Source organism: Oryctolagus cuniculus, chromosome 15 (assembly GCF_964237555.1).
Source record: "Oryctolagus cuniculus chromosome 15, mOryCun1.1, whole genome shotgun sequence".
Lineage (NCBI taxonomy): Eukaryota > Metazoa > Chordata > Mammalia > Lagomorpha > Leporidae > Oryctolagus > Oryctolagus cuniculus.
This window is the reverse complement of record NC_091446.1, coordinates 54,367,271-54,393,334: the sequence shown is the minus strand read 5'-3', so window position 1 is coordinate 54,393,334 and position 26,064 is coordinate 54,367,271. Positions and strand designations below refer to the sequence as shown.

At 37.8% G+C, this 26,064-nt stretch overlaps 1 protein-coding gene across 1 annotated transcript in view; it reads right to left on the bottom strand.

Moving 5' to 3' along the window:
- Nucleotides 1–26,064, bottom strand: part of ARID5B (AT-rich interaction domain 5B) — a 182,163-nt gene that overhangs the window by 129,945 nt on the left and 26,154 nt on the right. The window contains exon 3 of the mRNA XM_002718470.5: nucleotides 17,830–18,055. Within this exon, the coding sequence (XP_002718516.2) occupies nucleotides 17,830–18,055 (226 nt within the window). The remainder of the gene's footprint in view (nucleotides 1–17,829; nucleotides 18,056–26,064) is intronic.

Here is a 26,064-nt window from a genome sequence, read left to right as displayed (position 1 = left end):
TTATAGCCTTGTAAGCAATAATTACCACTTACTCTGAGATCATAAATGCTTTTTTTGGTAAATTAAGTGGACAGCTAATAATATTAGTTAATAAATACAGCTACTGCTCATGGATGGGAAAATTATTTTAGTCCAAACTCAGGAGTTCATCAGGCATTTCATGCTTTTACGCAACTATTCATTTACCTTCATAATATGTGTATTGAGAACTGTGGTGCTTCTAAGCTAACAGCAGGATGCTCAGCTAAATTATCTTTGTCTTTCACGGTGTAACAGAGTGAAGCACAGTTTAATTGAACGTGGCCTTCAGAACACTGTTGGAATCAGATTGTCTGGCCAGAGCATCCCGACCCATTTCTCAAACCTCATGTAATCTTTTTACTACTAACGTGCCAGTTGAGTCATTAACAAGTAACCTAAAATGCTGCTTGTATTTAAGTAACCAGAAATGAAGTATGGTTGTAGAGGTTCCTTCCAATGGGACTTTAGCTTTTATCAATTATGCAATATGACACAGATGTGAGACTTCACCTTTGTTTTAGTGTGTTGTTTACATCTACTCCCTGTTGAAATCATGGGTATTTCCTGCTGCTTAGCCTAAGTCCAATGCTTGGACAAAGATGTTGTTCCAATTTAGACATCTGAAGGATTCAACCTCAGCAAGTCACCTTTGACTAAGGCAAATTCAGTTTTGCTATGTTACATAATCTTTCATGGGGGAGTAATAACAACTACCCTTTTTTTTCACCCTGTTGTGATCCATGTTCAGAAGCTGCCTGGGGTTGAGATTCTTAGCCTCAGCCCCCTGAGTGGTTAAGTATTAAACCGTCTGTGACAGCCCAGGCATCTCGAAGGTAAGAGTCCTGTCTTTACTCCCCTGTCCCTACAGCATCTACCTTCAATTAACACTGTAACTGACACACAAAGCAGGCAGGTGTATGGTGAGTTATTTTCAGACTTCACACATCTGTGTGGCAGTTACACTTCTGAATCTTTAGATTAATTCTGTTCCACTGGTCTTAGCCCTTCACAGCTAATTGTTGACATGAGGCTCACATGGCCTGAGAAGGTCCTACTGCTATCAATAACCTTAGGTTGGGTTGTTGCCCAAGAGAACAGACTCAAAGGAAATGACTTAAGTGTGGTATATAGTGGTACCCAAGATAATTTTAGGCAGTGCATAGATAAATCTTTTAATTTTAAGAATTTTATAAAATTTACTTTCATCATTATTTATAGCAAATGATGCAGTTTTCCATTTATAGTAGTGATGTAAAATTTCATATTTAGAATAAGTTATTTAGGTACAAAGAGCAGTTAACTTAAAGAAAAATCAAGTAAACAAAATTGAGTGTTATTGATATGGTAAAAATTGTGAAGTTGACTCTTAGGTGATTAAAGTCTAGGATATTCTCACTTAAGACCTAAGGTTTTTAATAATGCTATCATATATCAAGTGCTTTATTGCACCCAACTCTGTCCTAAGCACCTGGAATTCAATATGTTATTAAATTCTACACTATCCCTATGAGGTAGGAATTATTACAGTCATTTTAGAAATGAGAAAATGGAATCTGCAATTTACCCAAGATCATAAAGCTAGAAATTGAGGATCTAGGGTTCAAGTCCAGGTCTGTCAGACTTCTGGGCCCTTCCCATTACATATGTTGCTTCCAGGTGTAAGATTTAAAGTCTAGTCATCCATCCCACACACACATTGAGCAAGTACGACACACCAGACAATGCTTTAGATTGAGAGAGGGGGCCTTTCACTCCCATTAAGTAGTTCAATCTAGTAAATGTCAAATGGGGGCTTAATCAGAGACGAAAACAAAGTTTCTCAACTTGGGTTTCAACTCACAGGAAACAGATCAAATTTCAACCAAAAGTAATATTCAGAGCTCCCTATGTAAAAGACAAAAACTCATTATTTTAAGAATATTTAGAATATTAAGTATGGAATGTAGTCACATAATAAACATTTTGCTATTAGAAGAGACAAAAGGCATTCAAAGGATACCTAGGCAGGATCCTTTTATGGAAACTGATACAACAAAGGTATTGCACAAAGTTCATGGAAAATGGAATCTAAAAATGAGTTTATTTCAGTGTAAAAAAAATTGAAATCCATGCACACAAAAGATCTTCAATGAGTTCTGGAAAAATATGTATTATGGAAAAGGTATTCATGGATTTCAAAACCTTTTGTGCCAAAATAAACTTATCTTCTAATTCCATTTTTATACATATTTTTTGCAGCTCCCATATATAAAAATTAAGTCACAGAATATGTATTTCCATTTTAAAAAGCTTCCTTACTTTACTAAAGGGACTTCCCACTGTTGTAAGCCCCTTGTGAGCACTCTAAAAGAAGGTAGCTAATGAAGATATAATGTGTAACATGGTAAATCCAGACTATTGAGATGGTAGAGAATTAGTGTTATCTATTTTCCATCTCTGCTGTCAAAATTTATAATCTGAAAATATAAAAGAAAAATATGTGATACAAAAGAGACAGGCCCTTCTGAAGATCAGAAACAGTCCATCTGAAAGTAGAATCCTACAACCTTTGTGGGTGGATACACATGGCCCTTGTTTTTCTTCTTCATGGCATGATGGCTTTATACTCTTAAAGGGAGTCTAGCTGAAGTCCTGAATCAAGAGTATATAGGGGGCCAGCGCTGTGGCATAGCGGGTAAAGTCACCGCCTGCAGTGCTAGCATCCCATATGGGCACCGGTTCGAGTCCTGGTTGCTCCACTTCTGATCCAGCTCTCTGTTATGGCCTAGGAAAGCTGTAGAAGATGGCCCAAGTCCTTGGGTCCCTGCATCCACGTAGGAGACCCGGAAGAAGCTCCTGGAGCCTGGCTTCAGGTTGGCGTAGCTCCGGCCATTGTGGCCAGCTGGGGAGTGAACCAGTGGATGGAAGACCTCTCTCTCTCTCTCTCTTTGCCTCTCCTTCTCTCTCTGTATAACTCTGACTTTCAAGTAAATAAATAAATCTTAAAAAAAAAAAAAAAGAGTATATGGGCCAGTTTCAGCAGGGGGTTTCGTGAATGTCCTTAAATGTCAATCAGATTTGATGGATGTCTGGGTTGTGAGTCCACAGTGTTCTGTAGATTCCTAAATTTGTCTATGCCACCCACCAAAGGTTAAGCACCATTAGAATAGGCAAATCCCGCTATCATATGTACACGGGCTTCTCGAATAACACAGTAAATAAAACTTAGCTGAAATGCCTGAGAGGCCTTTTGGGAAAGAGAAGCAAGTATTCAGACATTTAGAAACCACATTTCACATCTTTTTATCTTCATAGACCCCTTTTAGGATCAAATGAATGCTATAAATGGTCTCCCAACAAAGTGTGTACTTCCATACAGAATTCTGCATGCAGATTTGGGGGCAGTGAAAGCTCACAAAATGTCATCTGTCAGTTCTTAAGAACCAGGACTGTGGTTATTTCCCAGCAGAACCTTCAGCACGTGATCTACAGCCTGACTCCTCGTATTTTGGGAGGTGGAGAAAGATGTAGACTTCCTGCCAAACCCTGAACCCGCTATCTATAGTACAGAGGTTCTTGACCATCCCTACTTTCGCTCTCAGAACAGAGATGGGACAGAAGTTTCATTCATCTAGAAAGCTCTGCCCAGGCTGACTGCTACAACTTTGTGAGATCCAACACTAACACTGCCTTGAGGAGAAATTGTTTAATATGAATTGATTGATTAACCACTCTAGCCCCATTTGCTGTAGGCAGAAAGTTGACATTCTCATAGAAAAGTTGTATCATTTGCAATCTAAAATTAGTACCTCCTTTTTATTTAGTTTGTAGGTTATATATCCTAAGAATAGGATTCAAATATGTTGCTGTTATGAATCAAGAACATCAAAAGGCAGGGTAAAGACTTAACATTTTGAGATTCAACTGATAGCTTTTCATTGCCAGAACACATACTGGTGGACACGAAGCATCTTCATAGTCATGAAACAAATGAAACTCAACAAATCCAAGTACATCCAGAAAGAGCCTTAAGCTTAATTATTGTCCCTTTGACATCCCAGAATACTCTGAGTGGAAGTGGTAGAGCTTTGGCAGAGTATGAGGAATTTCAATGAGGAATGCATAATATACATATTTCTTCTGGTAACCAGCCTTGATATGAACCACTAGGTATTTATCAGAAACAACGAAAGGTCAGCATTTAACATCAAGCACAGGGGTTCCATCTGGAAAGCCAACTTTGAAATAAGTCCAAGTTCCTAGTGGTATGAATAAGCCCTTCAAAAAGATCTAAGTCAGAGATGACCACGAGATTCTTCATTTCTGGCAATTTCCTGGTAGCACACAGAGAACAGGATGGGAATCTCCTCATGTACTCAGCAATCATGCACATGAGACTACTGCCAAAAAAACAGACATCAGAGTTTCCAATCTTCAAGTCTTTCAAAGTTTTTTCATAGACCAGAAATGTACTCAGGAGACTTCTTCCATGCTTCTAGCATACTTTGCTTATACCTTCATCAATGCTCTGGCTAAACTCTACCTGTTCATCCTGCACTATGAATTGCTGAAGGCAGACACTGGGGCTCCTTCATCTGCATATTCCTTTCAGAGCAAACAGAATACCCTCCCTCAGTAAGCACTCACTGCATTTAACAGTGGCTCCACTTCAAAATAAAAGACTGGGCTAATATCACAGGTGTCCAAAATCTCTCTAGAACATCACTGTTAAAGAGAAACATAAAGTGGACCACATATATAATGTAAAATTTTCTCATAGCAATGTTAAAAAAGTTTAAGGGAAGGTCAAATTAATTATAATACATTTTATTTAATTCAATGAATCAAAATTATTTCAATATGTGATCAATATAAAATTATTTCTTCTTTATATTGAATTTTTGAAATATAGGGTATAATTTTGCCCTTACAATGCAACCTAATAAGACAATAAAGCAACATTTAACAAAAAATTATATTGTTTCAGTTTTTAATTTTAAGGTGAAATTAATTAAATTTAAATAAAATTAAACACCCGGACTCTCAGTTGAAGTAGCCACATTTCAAAGCTGGTCAGCTATTTGTGGCTAGTGGCTTACATACTGGACAGCAAAGCCTTAGGCTACAAAACACTGACACAAGCAATTTACAAAATAATGCACATAGGAAGATCCTGTCCTTTGAGCAAAACAATTTATTCCTGCATGCATATACACCCCCTACACGCAGAGACAATGGGAGGGATACCCACCAATTATGAACCACCATGTGTTCCTTCTGACAGGACTGGGACTGAAAAGCAGGTAAAGGATTTTCACTTCTGTACAGATTAAATTTTTATATGGATTGCACAAAACATAAAATGAAGGGGACAAACAAATTGAAGTATACAGACACAAATGTATTTGCATTTAGAGAGTGTTGGGGATAACTGTAGAGGCTACATGTAATAAAACCCATATTATATAGGGAATGTGAGACTGGGGCTGTTGGCATTTGATCTGGAGAAGGCAAAATCTGGGCTGGGGATGGAAAGCATTGAGAAAGCCTGGCAACTATTTTCAACATTTGAAACGCTATCAAAAACAAGGAAAAAATGGTATGTATCTTGTTAAAAGAATCAAGTTCGGAACCATCGTGTACAATTAATACTATGGTTCATACTTTACACAGATTATTCAAATTTAATTTATCAAAACTGAGCATTTCTAATACAGGGATGGATCAGAGGTAGATTTGGGAATATTTCATCATAATCCCCAAGTGCTGGAAAAATCACTAGCTCAAGTAATCGAGGCTTCGGCTAAGGCTATTTAAGAAGTAGTAAATGTAAGAAAGATGTCATAATTGGAATCTAGATTGTCTGTAGTTCCTTTCGACCCTCAGATTTTATGATTCTATGGTATTTACTATTCTCTAAATGCATGTGAGAGATATGACTAAAGGAAATATTTAATGGTAACATTTGAGTCCCCTTTCCTTCCATGAATACTGTAGGATTCTATATCTGAATGTCCTTGACATTAAGACATGGCCATGGAATTAATCACTTAATTAACGATGGAAGTGGTGCATGCTACTTTGTGTTTTTAATAAGTATAAACATTTAATTGCAGAAATCAACTCTCCACTCTTCCTTTCCCCTTCCTGTGAAAGCACAGAAGCATGTGTTGACATGGAGACACAATACACCAGTTCCAGAGGGAAATCTGTCCTGCTGAGTCCTCACGATGAACTAAGTGGTGGGGGTGGGGTGGGGGGGGAGAAGGTGTAAAAAAACCACGAAGTAAGACTTTGCTGTGTTGAGCCATTGAGATTTTGGAGATATTTGTCATTGCAGCAAAAGGCAGGCTACACTAATATAACTGAAAATTCTTGCTCATAACCTCTGAAAGAAAAACAACACACAATGCATGGCCATATCAGTATGGTTTGGGTTTCATTTGGAATAATTAAACCTCTTGAGGACAAAAGGGATTTTCAGTTTGGACCATCTCCGAAACACAAGCATCTTCACACACCAACACATACACATTCACTAAAGTGCAAGAGCAGACCAGTTCTCAGCCAGCAATCCACAAGTTTTACCTGTGACCCTCCAAAGTACCTCCCGAATTCCAGGCATCAAAATGTTCAACCAACTGGGATCAGAGGAAGTAAAGAGCAGATGGTGTGCAGGACAATATACATACAAGTAAATTTTAGCACAGAAAACTAAATTTTTAAAGATCACGTTAAAACACTTCAAACATAACCCGCAAGATATTTTGGACCCCTAAAGAACTGGCATCACGTCTTATTTAACTTGACTAGGTTTCAGTGCCTTGTGATAGGTAACTAAACGTGACATGAATTGAATGCAATCACACACTACTCTTATCTCTACCGTTGCAACTGTTCAACTTACTTTCTTGAGGAAGCAAACAGCGTTTTCTAAGATGTTACTTTTGTAAGGGAAAGAGGAAAGGAAACTTGTATTATTGACTAATGCTCCCTCTGTGTACTCAATGCCCCTCTACACGATCTAATCTCCTCTTCCCCAGTCCTGTGTAACCGAGAATGTTAACCCTGTTTTACAGATGATCAATGAAAGCAGAACTAAAACTCTTAAGATCATAGAGCTTATAGAGCGAGGATTTGAATCCAGGTCTGTTTTAGGTTAAAGGCCATATTCTTTCCATTATGTATAACTGAATACCAAGGTTTAGAACAGTAGGCAAAAAAAGAAGTTACCCTGAAATGGTGGCTTCCACATTTGCTCATTCTAAATCTTTGAAAATATTAATACAAAACAATGAGAACTCAATGAACATTCTCAATTTAAAAAAAAAAAAAAAAGAACAAAGACAAGAAACCCACACAGAGGCACAGAGGCTGCACATGTGAAAAGCCTATATTTATACACACAGCCATCATGTGATGGGTAATTAGCCAGGTAACTATAGGTTTTTCTCTACTAGAAAAGTATACGTTTCATCACGCTTTGAACTCTGCCTTATTATCAGCACTGCTATGAAAACAATGTTTTATTTCTTATTGAGAGAATAGGCCAGGCATGAAGCATTGTTTTTGTAGGGCCTAATAGAATACTTTCTTTGTAAACCACAGGAGTGGAATGGGGAGTTGGAAGGTGGAAAATATCCTCCACCATGATTAGCAAAGAACCATTTTAAGGGAGGAGAGGATTCAAACAGCACTACTGCCTGGGAAAGGAAGTATTAGATATTGTGCTAATACCATCTCCTTAATAACCTGTCACCTAAAAAACAGACAGATTACAAACAAGCAGATAATAATAATAATAATAAAAGATAAGGCAGAGCAAGTCCAGTCTGGATTTTTTATTTCCCTGCACATTTTTGTCTCTGCTAAATCCCGGAAGAAGAGAGGCACTAATAGAAGGCAGAATTAATATGTAAAACGTCCACACACACACTCACAAACCCTTACACCAGCACCACCACCCATCCTCCAAGTGGCAGGCTAGCTGCTAGCAGGTTCCAATGCTCATGCAGCAAGTTCTCCAGAGTGAGTGACAGACGGCGGACTACTAATTAGGCCAAGAATAGTTAGCAAACGAATAACCCAAGCATGCTGCTGCTCCTGCCAGGTATCAGTGAGACAGCCCCTCCACTAGAGGGTGTCCCAGGAAGTACTGCAAAAGAAGTCAAATCAACCCTTGAGTGCACACGGGTGTCCCAAGTAAACCAAGAACAGAGAGACTTCAGAGGAGGCTGATCATAAAAGCCGCGTGTTTACTTAACCTACTAGGTATAGCTTTGAAGTTAGAGCGCCAACACCATAGAGTTAAGGTTGTTATTGGGAAGATAAGACAGACACATGAAAAAAAGATACAGTATTATGCTGGTAGTTATAGAGTAAGGCATTCAACAAGGTGGTAGAGACTTTAGGTAGGATAAGATAAGAGTGCAATAAAGCAGGGAGACTCCTGTGACCTAAGTGCCTATGGGGGTTTCAAGAGCTGAAAAGAATTCCTAAAGGAAAAGGAGAATTCCCACAGGTGAAAGTCCTAGAAGGGGCATTTCAAGAGTGAAAGGCATGAGCCACTCCAAACCGATGGAGAGCTTAGAAGACAGGGAGTGGGTGTATGAGTATGTGATTAACAGAAAGATGATCAAGCAGCTAAACTAGTCAGGTTGAGGCACAAGGTTTACATAAGGAATAGGAGATAAGGTGGAAGGTAGCTGTCTTAACATTCCCTATGCACTTTAAGCTAGTGCTTCCCCGCCCCCCACAAATAGATAAGGAAACAGTCATGGGTATGTTCACAGCCACAAGGATTGCATTGAGTTTGTGAGAATCAGAAACAACTGAAATGGCCAATATAATTAAAGTAAGAAACACCTCTATAATGAAACATTCTGCAAGGAGGGAAAAAAAATGCAGGGTATTTTACAACAAGTAGGCATAGTCACAATACATCTATACAAAATTAAGTGGTGGGGGGGTAGGTTTCCAAACATCTTATTTTTATGGGGAAAAAGTATATGCATATAAACTCTTGTTTATACACACATTCATATACATTGGCACACGTGTTAAGTGCTAACAGCACTTACTTCTGGCTGAGAGGAAAATAAGCAACTTACATATCTTTGATTTTTGTTTGTATTGCCTACATTTTCCAAAATGAACATGGATGACTTTGGTAGTGAGAAAAATAACAACAAAAAGTTATTTAATAAGAAAGAAAAAGATATGGGGGTTGGGACTGACTAAACAGCTCACTGGATGCTTGCCTGTAATATTTGCATTTTATTCGGTAGGCATCAAGTTATCCAAGAAGGGAGGGGATGCTACAAGCTGAAAGCCAGTATTTTTAAAAGGTCAAAAGGGAAATGACTGAAATTTTAAAAGTGGGTAAGTCCGAAGGAAGAAGGTTCTAGGCAAGGCAGAGTTCTGGGATTTTAGGGAAGAAAAGAAACAGTACCACTTCTTCCCAAATGAAAACAGAATGAGGCGACTAGGAAAACCCAAATCAGCAGCACTATTTGCTCAGCCCCTACTGTGCATGAAGCATTTTGTAAAGCCTTTGAAAACCCACTATTATTCCAATCGGTCCTAAATAAATACATTTATTAAAATGGGCTACAAAGCCCAAACCTCAGCTTTCCTCTGCAATGACCTGTATAAACTACTGACTTAAACACATAATGTTAGAGGAGAGAAGGGGAGAGGATCTTTGACATTTAGGAAAATTAATGTTTTGCAATAAAACCTCACATTTAAAGTACTCTAAAAGATAAACGAGCTGTTCAAAAGAATCGGTGTCAATACTAAAGAGTATTAAGACTAAATGCCCAAATCAAATATCTGCTCGCAAAACCCTCTGGAAAAGCCACATCAATTCACAGGGAGGATGTATGTGCCTTGTGTTCCAAGGTGATGCTATCGTGATCGCAGCTGTAATAACGGCCTAGGTCAGGAGGCATGCAGTGGCTAAAGAGATGAGAGAGAGAAAGAAGGCAAACAAAAAACACTTCAGGGTTCTGACACAGTGAGAAATGCGTCATGAACCTCCAACTGAATTACACCTTGTTTGGGAGGCCTATCAGCCACAGAGTCAATGTTACAGTTTTTAAGAGATATTTAAAAGACAGGGTGGAATCATAGGTTTGGTCTTCACAGGAGACCCACTCCTATCACCAAATACAAATATAAACATTAACTTTGGCAATCTGTCTATCATACTGCAAATTCATAAGCTTTACAAAGCCAAGACTACCTAAGAGGCTTTTTTTTTTTCAGTTGATCCAAAATTATAGAAAGAGGCTAAAGGTATACACAACAAGTCAAGCTGAAATTTTCCTTTGCTTTTGATCATCTTCCTATCAGATGGTGATCACCACAGACAGTTCACTGTAAAATTCTCATTAATGAAGCTAAAAAAAAATTTATGGGTTAGTTGTCTCTGTAGATATAGCCATAAAGTACTTGATCCAAGATAAGTTTCCGAACAACAAACAAACAAACAAACAAACAAAAGAACAACCGAGAGGTGAAGTCCAGGAGGATATGAATTAAACTAATACATGTGATACTCTAGGGGAAGACTTGTCAGTCTGTGATCATCAAGCTGGTTTTCAACTGTGGATCCACACTGAGGCAAGCCCTACCCTAAATGCTGTACTACACAACTACAGAAACAACAGAAGCTTTAGAGCACAAAAGTACTGAAAATGAGTCACAGTGTCCACCTTATTAGTTAATATGATGTTCATTACATAACAATCTGCATTCCATATTACTGTATAGAAAACAAATATACAAAAACAGATGACTACACTTCAGGGTGTGGAATGGTGGGAAAATTACTCCCCCCATTTTTTTGCTCTGAAATATACAAAAGCCAAGGTCACACAATGCTAATGAGGAGAGTCGAATAGCTTTGCTACGGTCACATCATATCTGGAGGGTGCCAAGCCCGTACGTTAGACCTTCGGCTAACATGACGGATGTACCACGCCTCTATGCCCCGGAAGCTGCTCCTATTCTGGCTCTAGGATTCATAGCAAAAAACGAGCTCCTACTATATAAATGAGTCAACAGGTTTTAATAAGCACCCCATGGATACTCTAAGATGAGTAGCCAGGGCAGTGAAGAATTCTGAAAACAATTCCTGAGGAAGAATGGAAGACACTGGGGTTGTTTGGCTAAATGAGGAGAGGACTGAAGACTGTCTCAAGGAAAAGGGGATACCAACAAGACAAGTGTTCTCGCAGGGCCCTTAAGCCTGAATCATTCTGTGAAGAGGTCCAAAGGAAGCAGATTTCTTGCCTTGTTCATATTTTTTCCTAAAAGGTAAGTTTCTTACCTTCTAAAGGTGCATATTAGTAACCTGGATACTAAAAAATAGCACTACAAGTTCCAATTTCACCTTTTTTCTACTTTTGCCCTACTATCTCAAAGTCTAAACTTAAGCACAAATTCCTAAATTCTACATTTTTTTTCAGTTGATTGTCCATCTTCAGTGTGCCATTAAAAGAAGAAGTGACTTTGCAATTCTTAAAAATGATTTGTCACTTAGAAAACATCAGAAGACCCTTAAGTCAACGGAAGTTCCACATGAAAATGGATTGACTTGGAATCCTTTCCGAGTAATGGAACCCAAGTATCTGGGCACCAGTGTCAATGACCAGCTATTTACTGGCTCAGATGTGGTTAGATTTTACTTCCAGCATGAATAGCCAAGATGGCTAAGTATGGACAACATAAGAGTGTTACTTATTTGACATATTTTTCACTTTCTCACTCTACCATTGTTTCAGGACAATATTCAACTATTTGATGAGATAGTCAAACTGAATTTTAACATTCAGATGAAATAAGTAATTTTATTTCTTATGTATTATAGCCTTATATGGTCCCAGATTCTTAGAAAATATCCTGTCACTAAGCTATTCTAAAGCTTTTAATGTCTTGGATATAGCTTCTTGGAAGTGTGAACTTGTTCTTCTTAAGGACCCTTTGGGTTGACGCTTTGAGTTGTCCCTTTGGAAGGCCATGAGGCAACTCTTGAACAAGAATCATCTTGGCACTTGGACAGCATGCTTATCCAATCTTAACTGTGCTGTGATTAGATTCTTTAAAGAATGCATGATAAACACATTAATATGGTCAGAGGAACTTGGGAGAAAATTCTTTGAAAAGTGTCTTTCTAAAATTTTTGATAAATCCCACATGTAATTGATTTGGATTTGAATTCTAGAATACTATAAAAGCCAAACTTGTTTGGGATTCCTCATGACATTCATCAATTGAATAATATAATACTACTATATAACCTAAGAAACTTCTCAAGGTTCAGCGTGAACGAAAATGGTGTAGATGGTCCAGCAAAGCAAAAAATACCCTCACAAGATTCTTTACTACACATAGAAAATCTCAGTCTAGAACGGAAAGAGGGAAAGAAAAGAGGGAGGGAAGGAAAGTGGGAGAGCAAGAGGAAAGAAAGAATGTCTTAGTAAGAACGATGTCTTCAATTGCAATTAATTCATTAGATGACTCAGGTGAAAAATCCTTATTGTGAAAAATTGTCAGCACCTTCCCATGCTTCTTATTAGAGGCATTTATACTGTTTTCATCAACAGACAGTGAAAATCCTTTCCATGGTCACATTCCAGGAACCCACCTGGCATATCAAACTCAAAATGACTTGAAACAACCATTTGAAATACGAGGCCTCATTCCAGAATTTCCAAGCAAAGACTATAATCAGTTTTTAAACAGGTGTGCTTAAGACCTCATTGATTTCCCATTGATGGCCCAGTTTATGATGACAGAATTTCCAGGAGGAGAAAAGTTATATCATATAATAAAATATAAATATATAGACATATTAAGTACATATATACTCACTATATCACATATATGTGTTTATTATTAAATAAGTATTTAAGTAATATGTCTATTAGTTATATATACTATAGTCATGCCTCACTTAACAATTGGAAGTTATATTCTGCAATGTTGTGCGATTTCACCATTGTGGGAAAACATCATGGGGGTAGTTACACAAACTGAGATGGCCAAACACTCGGTGATATAATCCTGAGACCACCATCATATACGTGGTATATCAGTGACTGAAATGTCATTATGGAGCCCATGGCTGTTTTTAGTACATGTGCAAGCATGCAAACACAAACATGCACACCCACACCCACACACAAGCAAGAACCTGAAGGACTTTAATAATATAAGCACTCTTCTACTGAAGCAGACAGGAAAGAGAGTAAACCCTGCCCTAAATACTAGAATGTATGTGTGTAATTAGGAAAATTCAAAAGGAACAAATAAGCTTACATTGTACCACAGTTAGTTCCCTATCGCAGAGAACTTCCTTCTAATAGTAACAACGCAATGATGATTTCATCTTAGCTTTCAACATACAAATGCTTCCATAGATATTAACTCATTTACTTTCAGTTGTTCATCTCAGAAATCCAATGCGGTAGAGCAAGGTACGTATTATTGTCCATTTTACACACCAAGAACTTTGAGATACAAACACAGTGACTTTTAAGATTCTTCTGATATCCCACCAACTGTTCTGTCAATACCCTATGCTGTCTACTCTCCAGAGTACAGTGAAAATGCTAGCAACAGAAAGAAGAGAAGCCACCCTTCTCAACTTGATGTAATTTTCAAATAAAAATTAGACTGAGGGCACTCCCATCATTAAACCTGGCCAGACTAACACAGACAATCTTTTGGTCTCTTCTTGATTTCTGCTCAGACTTCTCTATCTTTTCTTCCTTTTTCTAAGGACACTTTTTGAGATGAAACCATTCATAACTGCCCATCCACAGACAGTTTGTGGCAGCATAATTGACAATGAGTCTGCTGCAAAAAAATGAAAATGCTGTTTTAATAACCTTGGCCTAAAATACATTCTGTTGTATGCCTCAAAGGGTTTCAATAAAAAGTCAACCTGTAGAGACATATTTTCTTGGCTTAAACAACAATCCAAAGCATATAAATGTAGTCCAACTATAATGACATATTTATAGGCCAATAAAGCTTACACTGTAGCTTTCATACTTCACTTTAAGGAACTCTGTAAGAAGCAGTGTTATATAAAATAATTTGATTTTTTTTTTCAAACTATAGGTCAAGGAATAAAATATGCAAGTTTGCTATGTGTAGTTGATAGTATTTTTATTCCTTAGTTGCTAAGAATTTCATAAAATAAAATAATTTTTCATTTGACTACTTCCAACTGCCGTACCAAATATGGGTATCAAATCCACTTTATTACAAAAGCTAAGTACTGTAATTCTAAAGACAAAAATAAATAACTAGAGGCTTGGGTAGTGAATGATTTAATCAAACTGATTCTTCTGGAAAAACAGGTTCCTGTGTTCCTCATGCTTATGAATAATACATTCCTTAACTCTTCTGTTTTAACATAGTTATTTTGCCTTTTTTTTTTTTTTTTGTTAAGCTTCGGTATGGAACAGTCTGAAAGAAGGTAAAACATCTCACTGAGTAAAGTCACGATCTGCACTGGTTTCATACTGAACTTTCTTTCTTTGAAAAAGACAAAGAGAAGGGAAGGAGGGGAATGAATGCTCTCAGAAGTGTTGTTGGGGATTATTGGTTTTTCCAGCATCCAGATCTGTCATTTTAGTCATCAGTTCTTTAGAGTCTTTCATGAAAACTCTAGAAATTTTTAAAAAGCAAACCTAACATCCTCAAATACTGTCCAAATGTACTCCTTTGAAGGGGAAGGGGATAAAAAAAAATCAGAGTTGTGATTTGAATCAAGGCAGTTATTGGAAGCTGCCCTTCGGGGCAGAGTGTCTCTTTGTGGAGTATTAATCTGTTGGCAGACACACATTTGTGAGAACATTCTCTTTTTTTTTCTTTTCTTTTTTTTTTTTGAAAAAACTATTCAGAGAGAGACAGGAAGTGACACAAACTGGGATTAAAGGGAACTTACTCTACTTAAATACAGAGCAAGAAGCATTCTTTAATTAGCTTTTATGTTTTAAAATCTCTTCAACCTAATTTGTTATTATAGATTTTTTTTTTTGGTAACATCTGAAAGAATTCAGTTTAAAAAATAACATATTGGAGCTTTACTTTTTCCATGGAAAGGTGAGATCTTTCCATTCTCTGCTTACTTCCACCAGAAAAAAAAAAAAAAAAAAAAAAAAAAAAAAAAAAAAAAAAACAGTCAGGGGGGCGGTCCAAAGTAATCTCACAGTTCATCTTCTTTCTTTGGTAAGAACAATGAGTGAGTTGGAAGGGCTCTACAGAAGGAAAAACCTAATAAGTGTGTGAACTTCCATTAACAATATGGTATTGGAGGTGGTTTCAGTGTGGCCAAGAGAGAGAGAGATAAGAAAACCACTGTGTAGAAAGCAAAGTACAGACAACAAATATTTTGATGTTACATGCAGAGAAAGGAAGAGGCTACAGAGAAAGTTGCAGGGACAGGAATGTGAACAGCATATGACACCCTCTATCTCCCCAACACAAATCCTAACAATGTAGACTTACAAACCTTAGATCAGGCAGATAATGGAAACTCATTACATTAAGGAAAGTTTTTGTTTCTCTTTCCACATTATTACAACACAGTGTGCATTCCAATTACAAAAGCTATTTGTCTCAAATTCCCAACAGTTCATACCAACTGAGTAGAATTTCAAGGCCCTAAATTCTATCCTTAAAGGGGTATTTTACATTTTTTTTTTAAATAGGTACATGGTGTTTCTGGCCTCCTGAGAATCTCCCAACCAAACCTCCTAGGGGTTGTTTTCCCTCCCTCAGCACTAATTGTAGAGCTGTCTCCCAAATGAGATTTAAAAAAAAAAAAAATCCAAAAAATAAAAATCACCTGGGAAGCCTTTATCAGTATACATTCCTTGGCTTTGCCTCACTGTCACAGACTGAAGAATCTGGGGAAGCTGGACTCAGTAATCAGGATTGTTTTTTAAATTCCCCTAGTCAGTCTAATGAGCAACTAGATTTGAAAACCACTAATCTAGATTTTTCCAGACCAAACCACCTGCAAGTGCTTTGAACATTCACAATAAACCAATTTCTTTTGGAATTGATTGCAGAAAGGTAGATTATTGACATTTTTTAGAATCCAGAGAGATCAAAATCTCTAAATCTTTTGCTGGAATAAAGAAATTAGGTTTGTTTTTGTGCTCATTAATAAACTATCCATTTTAAACACAAAACAACCCTGCTATAAATACTATTGTTTGTATGTGTGACATCAAGCTTAACCATCTACACATCCTTTTTGTCCCCTGTGGGTTTCCTGTTTAATTTTTTATTAGTAACAGTATATTCTATAACTCGAAAAATCAAACAAAAGAAAGGTCTTAATGTTAAGGAAAAACATAAGACAATGGCTATACAACCCAGATCATGAATTAGGAAAATAACACAGCAGACGTTTTCAGCATTTTCACACGTCATAAGACTAGTCATTGTGTGTTCATAAAACTGGAGTGGGTAACAGCACATATAGAAGACTATTAAAAAATTCTTTGGCTTTAGAAGGAAAAACACTGGTTTAATAATTTTCCCTAATTGTGCTCATGATTTCAGGTTGCCATGTCCAAAATATCACCGTTCAGTGTGCACTAAAATGCTGGGAACTGTTGATTGTTAATCTGAAGAAAATATTAATGCAGTTCCCAAAACACTGCAGCTCATCACAAACCAGAGTCACATGAAAGACACAGTCAGTTCCCAGTGTTATGCAGTTTCTTTATGCCAATTAGAATAAACCGTGTAGGTTTCTTGTAATAGTTAAGTTCTAGGTTTGAAAAAAACAGGAAGTTGTCACATAAAATAAAGCTGCAAAATTCAGCATGTGCTAGAATGAAAGAAAAACCTGCCTTAATAAGTTATAAGTGAAGTTCCTCTTTGCCTAAAGAGGAAATAACTAGCCTAAATCAGAGGTCAACAACTTTGCTCTTGAGCAATGTTGGAGAATAGGTTAGTGAATAACACAGCGGGGTTCAAAGAGAAAAAACAACAACAAAGAAAGGACACAAAAAGTCGCTGGAGAAGAAAGAGTTAAGAAAAAACAACAGGATTAGTGATGAAGCCTGTTGTAGGTGACAGTCACTAAGCCAGATCCTTTACATCTTAACATGTGACAATGATCCTGTAAAGTTAGCCTGTTTTTCAGATGGGGAAAACTGAGGTTTAGAGGTTCAATTATTTGCCCAAGGCAACACAACAAAATAAATGGCAGAGTTAGTATTCAAACACTAATTAGAGTAACTACTCCAAATCCCAGATTCTCTTTTAAACTTAGAGTAGAGGAGAAGGTGGAGGGAAAGAAAAAAAAAATGCATAGCTGATGGTGGCCAATGCTTGTCTAAAGCAGCAACCCCCTGCCTCAGCATTGTTCTCTTACTCTGCATTACAGAACGCATCCCTCTTCCCTACTTTGCTTTCCGCCCATGCAAAACATGAAATTCTGACACAATGTTAAAAGATGTCATACTATCTACTTATAGCAAATATTTAAACTCTTCATTAATTCAATTGTAGGTGCCCCAATTAAACTTGACACCTTGATTCCACAACAGAAGCTGTTAAAGGCCACGTGTTCCATCACCCGGCACAGGGCTCTATGCACAGAAAGTCCTGTGCCTCAACAGGTAAAATCCATTCCTCACCCACCCAGTCATCTCTCCATCCATACTCTTAGACCCCTTTGAGGTTAAAGACATCATCTATATGGCCAGGATTCCAGAAAAATCTATAGCAGAAAATGTAAGTTATTATATATTTACACTCATTGGATGGAGACATATAAATTGTGTTTACCAAGGTCAGCCTTTTCCTTGAGAACATCTTTGAAGTTGAGTCCGCTGTTGAGGGTTGACTGCCTGTACTTCAGCAGAGCTTCCTTCTGGCCATTCCTTCCCAAGGCCTCAGTGTTCACTGGCCCAGCTTGGAGGCCACATCTCCACTTGGAGAAATCAGAATGTACCCACTTGACCAGGTCTTCAAGCTTCACAATCACCTTTTCGGAAACAGCAATGACTTCATCCTACAAGAGGGAGTTGGGGAAGAAGAAAAAGCATTATCTGGGAGTTGGAGGTAAATGACACCACGTCAGTGAAGTCTACTCAAAGCACCATGTGTGTGATTTAACTGTACACGAGCACACAGTGTGAATCCCTCAGTCAGAAAATTTCAGTAACTCAGTTCAAGTCAATGGTTTGACATTGCTGGTTGTTTAAAGAATTATTTATATGCTATATTTTTATATGGTTAAAAATATCCAAAACTAGAACAGTAATTCTAATAGCCATTTTTAATTCTGGTTGCCAAAGCCTGCTCTACCTATCTGACCACTTGGGCAAAAGTTAATTTTTAGGTGCAACTAATTGCAAATATAAAAAGCGAGAGCTAGATGACTAATGGTTAGTCTGTCTCTATATAAATGGTCTAAGTAAATCTAGGATTCTTGGAACTCTGACTCACCCCAAAATTCCTATGTTTATGGTACATTTTCCCTTGGCTTATACACAAATATTGAATTTAACTTTTGTCCTAAAAATTAAATAAAACTGTGATGTAATCCCAAAAGAAATACTTCATAAATGTTATATGCTTCCCACTGAAAGAAACTTACACATTCTCATGTTTCTCAAGAACTTTGTAAGCTGAGAAATGAACTGATTTTTTCTTTTAATACATACGGGGCAGGGGGTGAGAGGGTGAGTTAGCAGAAAGTCTTTGAATTTAAGAAAAGTAGTTGAAACTTAAGTTTCTCCTATGGATCATAAATTTGAATTTTAAGCATCTCTAATTGCTTCCAGGAAACAACCAACTTTTCTGAGAATTAATCCAGTAAGATATTTAATGGACATCCATACACGGAACAAAGGGAGAATGCTCTCCCCCCCCCCCACCCCCCAGATTCTTTGGAAAAGGCTTAAGGAGATCATCTCACTGGGTTTTAAGTGAAATTATTTGAAGCATTTGACATTTCAACTTGAACTGGCTTCTTTCATTTCTTTTACTTCACATTTATGAAGAAAGCTTTGCTATGAAAACTCTTAAGCTTACAAAACCTTAGAAACATTTTTTAACAAACAACAACAACAGGAAGATGTCTCCAAGTATTAAACAAAAGGAATTCACAACTGATTTTGGCTAATTTTGCTGTTAATCATGACTCTTTCTTCCTTCCCCCACCTACACAAACACACACACACTGCACACACTACCCCAGTTCAAACAAAAAAGGGTTTATTAAGATAAGCTTCACACAGTAAGAAGCCTTGGGTTTAGTTTTTAAAAAAATGTTTTTAGGTAGGCTCTAAAATTTCACTTTTCCTCATCCAGTTCCAAGCTGGTTCTGAGGGAAAAAGTTTGTTAAGCAGCAGCAAAGTAACAAATCCTCTATCAAAAATGAAAAGTAAAACTTGGGTAATGGAGTTCTTTCACTTATCATGATTAAATATGAACTTCCACTAAATGGGAGACAAAGCGAAAACTGTGTTTTTATCCTCTGCTCAAGAAGAAATTTTAATACTTTATAAACAATGGGGCATATTACAAAGCACATTTCAACGGATGATTTCCCTCGAATTCCCCACACCATCCTCTTGAAATAAAAGATCTGTAGCTGTCATGCATTTTATAGCTGTTACATGGTGATTATTCAATGTCAGGATTATAATTCAGCCTGGGTATTGTTTCAAAGCATATGGGAACAGCTTCTGGACAAGGCATACTAGAAATCAAGTTCAGAATGTGCTGGAAAATAACTAAGTGGTATGGTATATCAGTCTCAACATTAGTAAAGATGGAATTTAGCAACATTTTGACCAAATATGGTCCCTTAGAAGAGACCAGTTTGGAGATGAGTGTTATTTTCAAATAGCACTAACTATGATCAAATGATTATCATTTCAATTACCAGTTGCTTCAGATCTTTTCCAAGAAATGGCATGACTCGCTCTGGCCGGTTTACAACACCCGCCAAACAGATAGTTTATTAACCAAGAGAAAATACAATCCTTATGATGTCATCGATGAATAAACTCATCTTTCAAGATTCAGACTATAGATGTGTGCGCCCTCCTTTTCTTTCTCTCTCAAACAGACCTTCTAAATATACACACACATAAAAACAGACGCAGGAATTCACATAAACACGCATAAGCCATAAACCCAAGTTTGGATTAATTGTGAAACCACCAGCATGTTTTACTGTGGATTTACGGAGAAACTGGCCCTGCAACATTGTCAAATGCCAGGATTTAGAAGGAAATCTGATAAGCAGAGGAGGGGGAAGACAACAAACCAACCCCCCAAAACAAAACAGTCAACATATATATAGAAAATGTCTCAGGAAACATTATTTTGTACACACAATGGCATAAATCACATGTTCTTATTTACTATTCTGAGCAAGTGCTGACTAAAGTTCCTAATATTCACCATTCTTGGGCAAGCCTCTATGTCTAAGAAAAGAATTTCAATAAGCTCATCTCATGATTACATTAGCTCTCGGCAAACTGAGAATTAGCACTGGATAAATATTGCTGATTTACTCTAATACAATACAAAAGGAACACAAAGAAATACACTTTGTTATTCTGTTAATGTACCTTGACTTTTCAATTAACCCGACTCTTAATCAATATTTATGTAGACACTTTCTAAGTCCTTATCCCCTTTGATCGCTGTTTTAAACTGCATTTTTCTGTAATTTGGGTTTGGTTTCTACCACAGTACAAAAGAGCTCATTTAATCATGACTCCTGTAAGGCAGAGATCAACTGGGCAAGAAATCATAAACCAACCAGTCTGTGTACATGGTTGGCCCTTCCAAATGTTCAAAAAATTGAGAAATTTACACAAAAATATCCCTGATTACATTCTTCTTTTATAAATTAATCCACACCCACCCTCCCCACCTCCCCAAAAAAAGAAGGCAGGAAAAAAAGAAAGAAAAAAAAAACACTTGAAATTGAGTAGCAGCTGCTTTCTCTAGGCAAGTGTATATTTAGTACAGTGTTATATTCACTGTTCCTTTGCCTGCCAGGACCTGTGTAGGCACCAGACACTTGAACTTGTATACCTGGATTTAGCCCACCTCCCTCATCTTATTGAGGAGGGCGGTGAAGTTCAGTGACATGTCCTAGGACTTGGAAGAGAATCCAGGTTTCTTCTGCCAACACAGCATCTTGGATTCTGCAGCCAGCTTGCCTGGCTTCAAATCCCAGCCCTGGAATTTACTCACTGTAGAAAACTGGGCAGCCTTTTTAAAATATATTTCAAAATATTTTTACATATTTTTAAAAAAGAATAATAATACTATCTACCTCTTCTAGTAATTGCCAGGATTCAATGGGTTGACACAAATGTCAGAGTTAGCTATCATTATCGTTGTCATTACTGCTCTGCACTAGTGTTTTCCAAAGTGTCTCACGCAGAGATGAGTTTAGATAGTTCACAGGTTAATATTTTAAATATATATTAAGTGATTCATGGCTTATTTAATCTAATGGTTACTCTGTATTTACGAGCAGGTTGTACTGGTTTTAGATTTATTGGAGACCTAGAAAGTGTCCCCTTTAAGTAAATTGAAGTTAAACAGTAGGTCAATTTCAACAAAGCCATTAAGTAAGCACAGGGGACACGTGGATGTAGCAAAAGAAAGCCAGTATTCTATGAAAATGACCAAAACTGGGGACAATGTATTCTATCGAGTGTTCTCAGGCTGCAGTCCAGGGAACCATGGGGTTCACAGGGGCAAAACTATGATCATAACAATACCAGGACATGATCAGTTTTTTCACTCTCATTCTCTTTCAAGTGAAGTGGGGTTTTCCAGAGACTACGTGAAATGTAATACCACAACAGAGACAATACAGAAGCAGTTATGAGAACCCAGCTCTCTATTAAGCTAGACAGTAAAGAGATTTACAAAAAATGTAAAAAAACCACCAGCTTTTACTAATATTTTTGTTTTTGAAAATATGGTTTATTTTTATAAAAGTGTTTTATGTGTACATAATAGGTTTCTACTATTAATTTTGTTTTTAAAATTAACAGAGGAGTGGCCAGCGCTGTGGCCTAGTGGGTAAAGCCTTCGCCTTCAGTGCCGTCACTCCATAGGGGTGCCAGTTAGAATCCTGGCTGCTCCACTTCTGATCCAGCTCCTTGCTAATGTGTCTGCGAAAGCAGCGGAAGATGGCCCAAGTCCTTGGACCCCTGTACCCACATGGAAGACCTGGAGGAGGCTCCTGGCTCCTGGTTTCAGATAGGCCCAACTCTGGCTCTTGTGGACATCTGAGGAGTGGGCCAGTGGATGGAAAACCTCTCTCTCCCTCTGCCTCTGCTTCTCTGTAACTCTGCCTTTCAGATAAATAGATAACCTTTAAAAAATTAATAGAGTAATATTTTCATTTCTAAAAATAAACATCTTTTAATTCTAATTTTCACAAACTTGAAAAAAAAGTATTTATTTATTTGAAAGAGAGATACAGATGAAAGAGAGGTCACATTTGATGGTTTATTCCCCAAATGCCAGCAACAGCAGAGTTGGGCCAGGCCAAAGACACCAGGCCAGGACTCAATCTAGGCTCCCTCTTGGGTGGCAGAGACCCTGGTATTTGAACCGTCTCCTGCTGTCTCCCAGGGTGCACATTAGCAGGAAGCTGGAATCAAGAGAGGAGCCAGGACTTGAACTCAGGCACGCCAATAATTGAATGCAGGTGTCCCAACCAGTGTCTTAACTGTTCGGCTAAATGCTTACCCCTGAAGTTTTCCTTTTTGGGTATACAGCTCTGTGAGCTTTAACACATGGATAAATTCAGACAACCACCACCACCACAACCATCAGGACACAGAGCTGTCCATCTCCCTCAAGAACCCTTTGTATTCTCCCACCACCAACTCCTGGCTGCCATTAAATACTTTCTTGCAGTAGTCTCCTCTTTCCTTGAATGTCAGATGAACTGGATGGGACTTTCTGACACTTTCCGAGACTGTTTCTGTCACTCAGCATAAAGCCTTTGAGAGCCATGCTTGTCACTGCACGACCTACAGCTTGTTCTTTTTTACTGCTGAATAATAGTCCATGCAATGAATGGTTCTCAAGGTTTGTTTATCTGTTCACTGACTAACGGACATGTGGATTGTTGCAAATTTGGCAATTCAAATTGAACTGCCGTATACATCCACTTGCAGGGTTTTGTGTGAACGTGTTTTCTTTTTTCTTCTTAAAGACTTAGTTTTATTTGAAAGGCAGAGTTACAGACAGAGAGTAAGGGAGAGCAAGAACTTCCATCTGCTGGTTCACTCCCCAGATGGCTGCAATGGCAGGAGCTGATCTGAAGCCAGGAGCAGGGGCCTCTTCCAGGTCTTCCACATGGATGCAGGGGCCCAACGACTTGGGCTATCCTCCACTGCTTTCCCAGGCACATTAGCAGGGAGCTAGATCGGAAGTGGAGCAGCCTGGACTCAAACCAGTGCCCATATGGGATGCTGGCGCTGCAGGCTGTGGCTTAACCTGCTACACCAAAGCACTGACCCCCATGAACATATTTTCTATTCTGTAAATGCCTAGGAGAGGCTAAGTATATGTTTAATTTTTTTTTTAAATCTGCCCCACTGTGGGCATACTATTTTGCATTCCCACCAGCAACATATGCAAGTCCTAGTTGCTCCTCATCCTTGCCAGTACTTGATGTCATCACTGTTAATTAATATATTATTGTCATTCTAATATGCATGCAGTGGTTTCCCATCGTGGTTTTGAATTTTCATTTTCCTAATGACTAATGATGTCAAGTATTTTCAGGTGTGAATTTGCCATCCCTTACTCCTTTTTGGTGAAATGTGTTTAACTCTTTTGGACATTTAGAATTTCTGGTTGTTTCTTTACTTTGAGGGTTCTTGTACATTCTAGATATAAGTCTTTTATCAAATATGTGGTCAAAAATACTTGGTAACTTATCTTTTCATTCTAACAGTGTCTTTCACAAAGCATAAGCTATAAATTTTGATTAAGTCCAATAGGTCAGACTATCTTTTACGGATTGTGGCTTTGCTCTTATATCCATGAACTCTTTGCCCAATTCCAGGTCACAAAGAATTTTTTCCATGATGTCTTCCAAAAGTTTTATTTAAGAGTCTTATATTTTACTTTTAGAAATATAATCCATTTTGCTTAATTTTGTTACAAGGTTTAAGGTTCAGCTTGATATCCATTTTTTGCATGTGGATTTTTAATGAATTAATAAATATTTTCAAATTATTTCTTAATTTTAATTTTAATACAGTAATAGCAATAGATATTATTCACATAAACAAAAGTTCATTGGAGTTCTTAACAACTTTGAGTGTAGGGATCCTAAGCTCAAAAAATTTGAAAACCACTATCTTACATCTTAAAGAATGGTCCTTTCTGATTCTTCATTTTCCTTGACTTCTTTTTAGCATTTGATAATGAAAAAACCTTACCTTTCACTTGAAACTCTCCCTCATGTTAAGAGGTGAGAAGGTGTGAGATTTTACCTTCCTTTGCAAACTCATAAATTTGCCTGCCAGTTTCATGGATGTTGATAAAAGCCATGAGACTCCAGGTCAGAGATAAAGGATGGTTTATTGCTTGCAGCAATAGCAGTAGCCCCTATCCCAGCATTTACGCTGGCTGCTTAACATCGAATTCCCAAAAGGAGATGCAAAGGTGGGCGAGCTGACACTAGCTCCTGTACTGGGGTACAGTACAGGGGAAGAGTCTTGAGCTTAGGGAACCCAGTTAACTCTTCACCACTGGCCTGTAAGCATGCCTGCTCTTTGTTCTAGAGCAATCCCCTATCTTTGTCTTCCAACACTCTTCACTATATAAACATCTTTGAAAAGGCAGTCAAGAATTAAGGCAGTTAGTGGCTTGAAGTGTGCAGACACGTAAGGGACCTACAGGACACCAACATCAACCACCTCCACATTTCTCTGCTGTGTTCAATTTCTCTTGTTCCTCATTCCATCTCTCAACTGGGGAAATACAGAAAACATACATTCTTAGATGCAATCTGGGCCCACCCTGCAGATCACTCCTTCAAGATATTGTACCCCCTGGAGATTGCAATGTTCGCCTCTAAAGCTCATGACTACATTCTGTAGTTTGGTTCCAAAAATTCATCCACATTCCAGTCCCTTGTTATCAGGATAAGTGGCTCACAGTCAATTCAAGCTCAATAGATCTGCGCAGCCCATTTGGCTTATTTGTAAGAAGGTATCTTATCTGACACATGAGGACTTAACACTGCCCAGCTGTGGCTACCTTGTCCCCATTATCCATTCTTCCTTTATGCCATAACAATAAACTGCTAATTTGCTGGGTGAAGAATAAAGACACCATTTCTCTTCTTCTTTTAAAGCCACATACAGCCAAGTGACCAAGTTCTGACCAATGGGATGTGAGTGTAGTGGTGTAAGCAACTTCCAGGTCATGCCTTCAAAGGGAATGGGTATGGCTTTGGACCACTAAAAATAAGGGAAAATTTCCTCAGGAGAAAAAAGGTTGAGCCTTGGACAACTTCCTGGCACAAAACCAACCTGAACCATTTAGCTCTAAGCAGTGACTGGAAAAAGGTTTTGAACCCACAACTTATTTAAACAACTGTAATGATGGGTCTTTTTTGCACACCACTGAATCTGTATCTTTGCTATATCATTCCCCAGGGAAGAAAACATGAATGGAACCTTTCCTATCCTATGCCGTATCCAATAACAGACCATTGCTAAAGAGAGCTAGAATCCTAAGGAGAAGGAACACCTAACTGTGCAGGATCAGAGCTCATGGCAAGGGGGAATGGGTTGGAAACAAGAAAGTACAGCACATTCACCTCAATCTTCCCTCCACATCCCAGATTTTTTAAAATGTTTTTTGTAGGATGTGAAGCATGATAAATGTTGGGAATACAAACACTACAATATGCGGTATTAGCTAAATAATTTATGAAACCAAAATTACAGTCCAATTCATTCCATGAAAGTGGAAAATCTTCATTAAAAACTGTTAAGAGTCAAC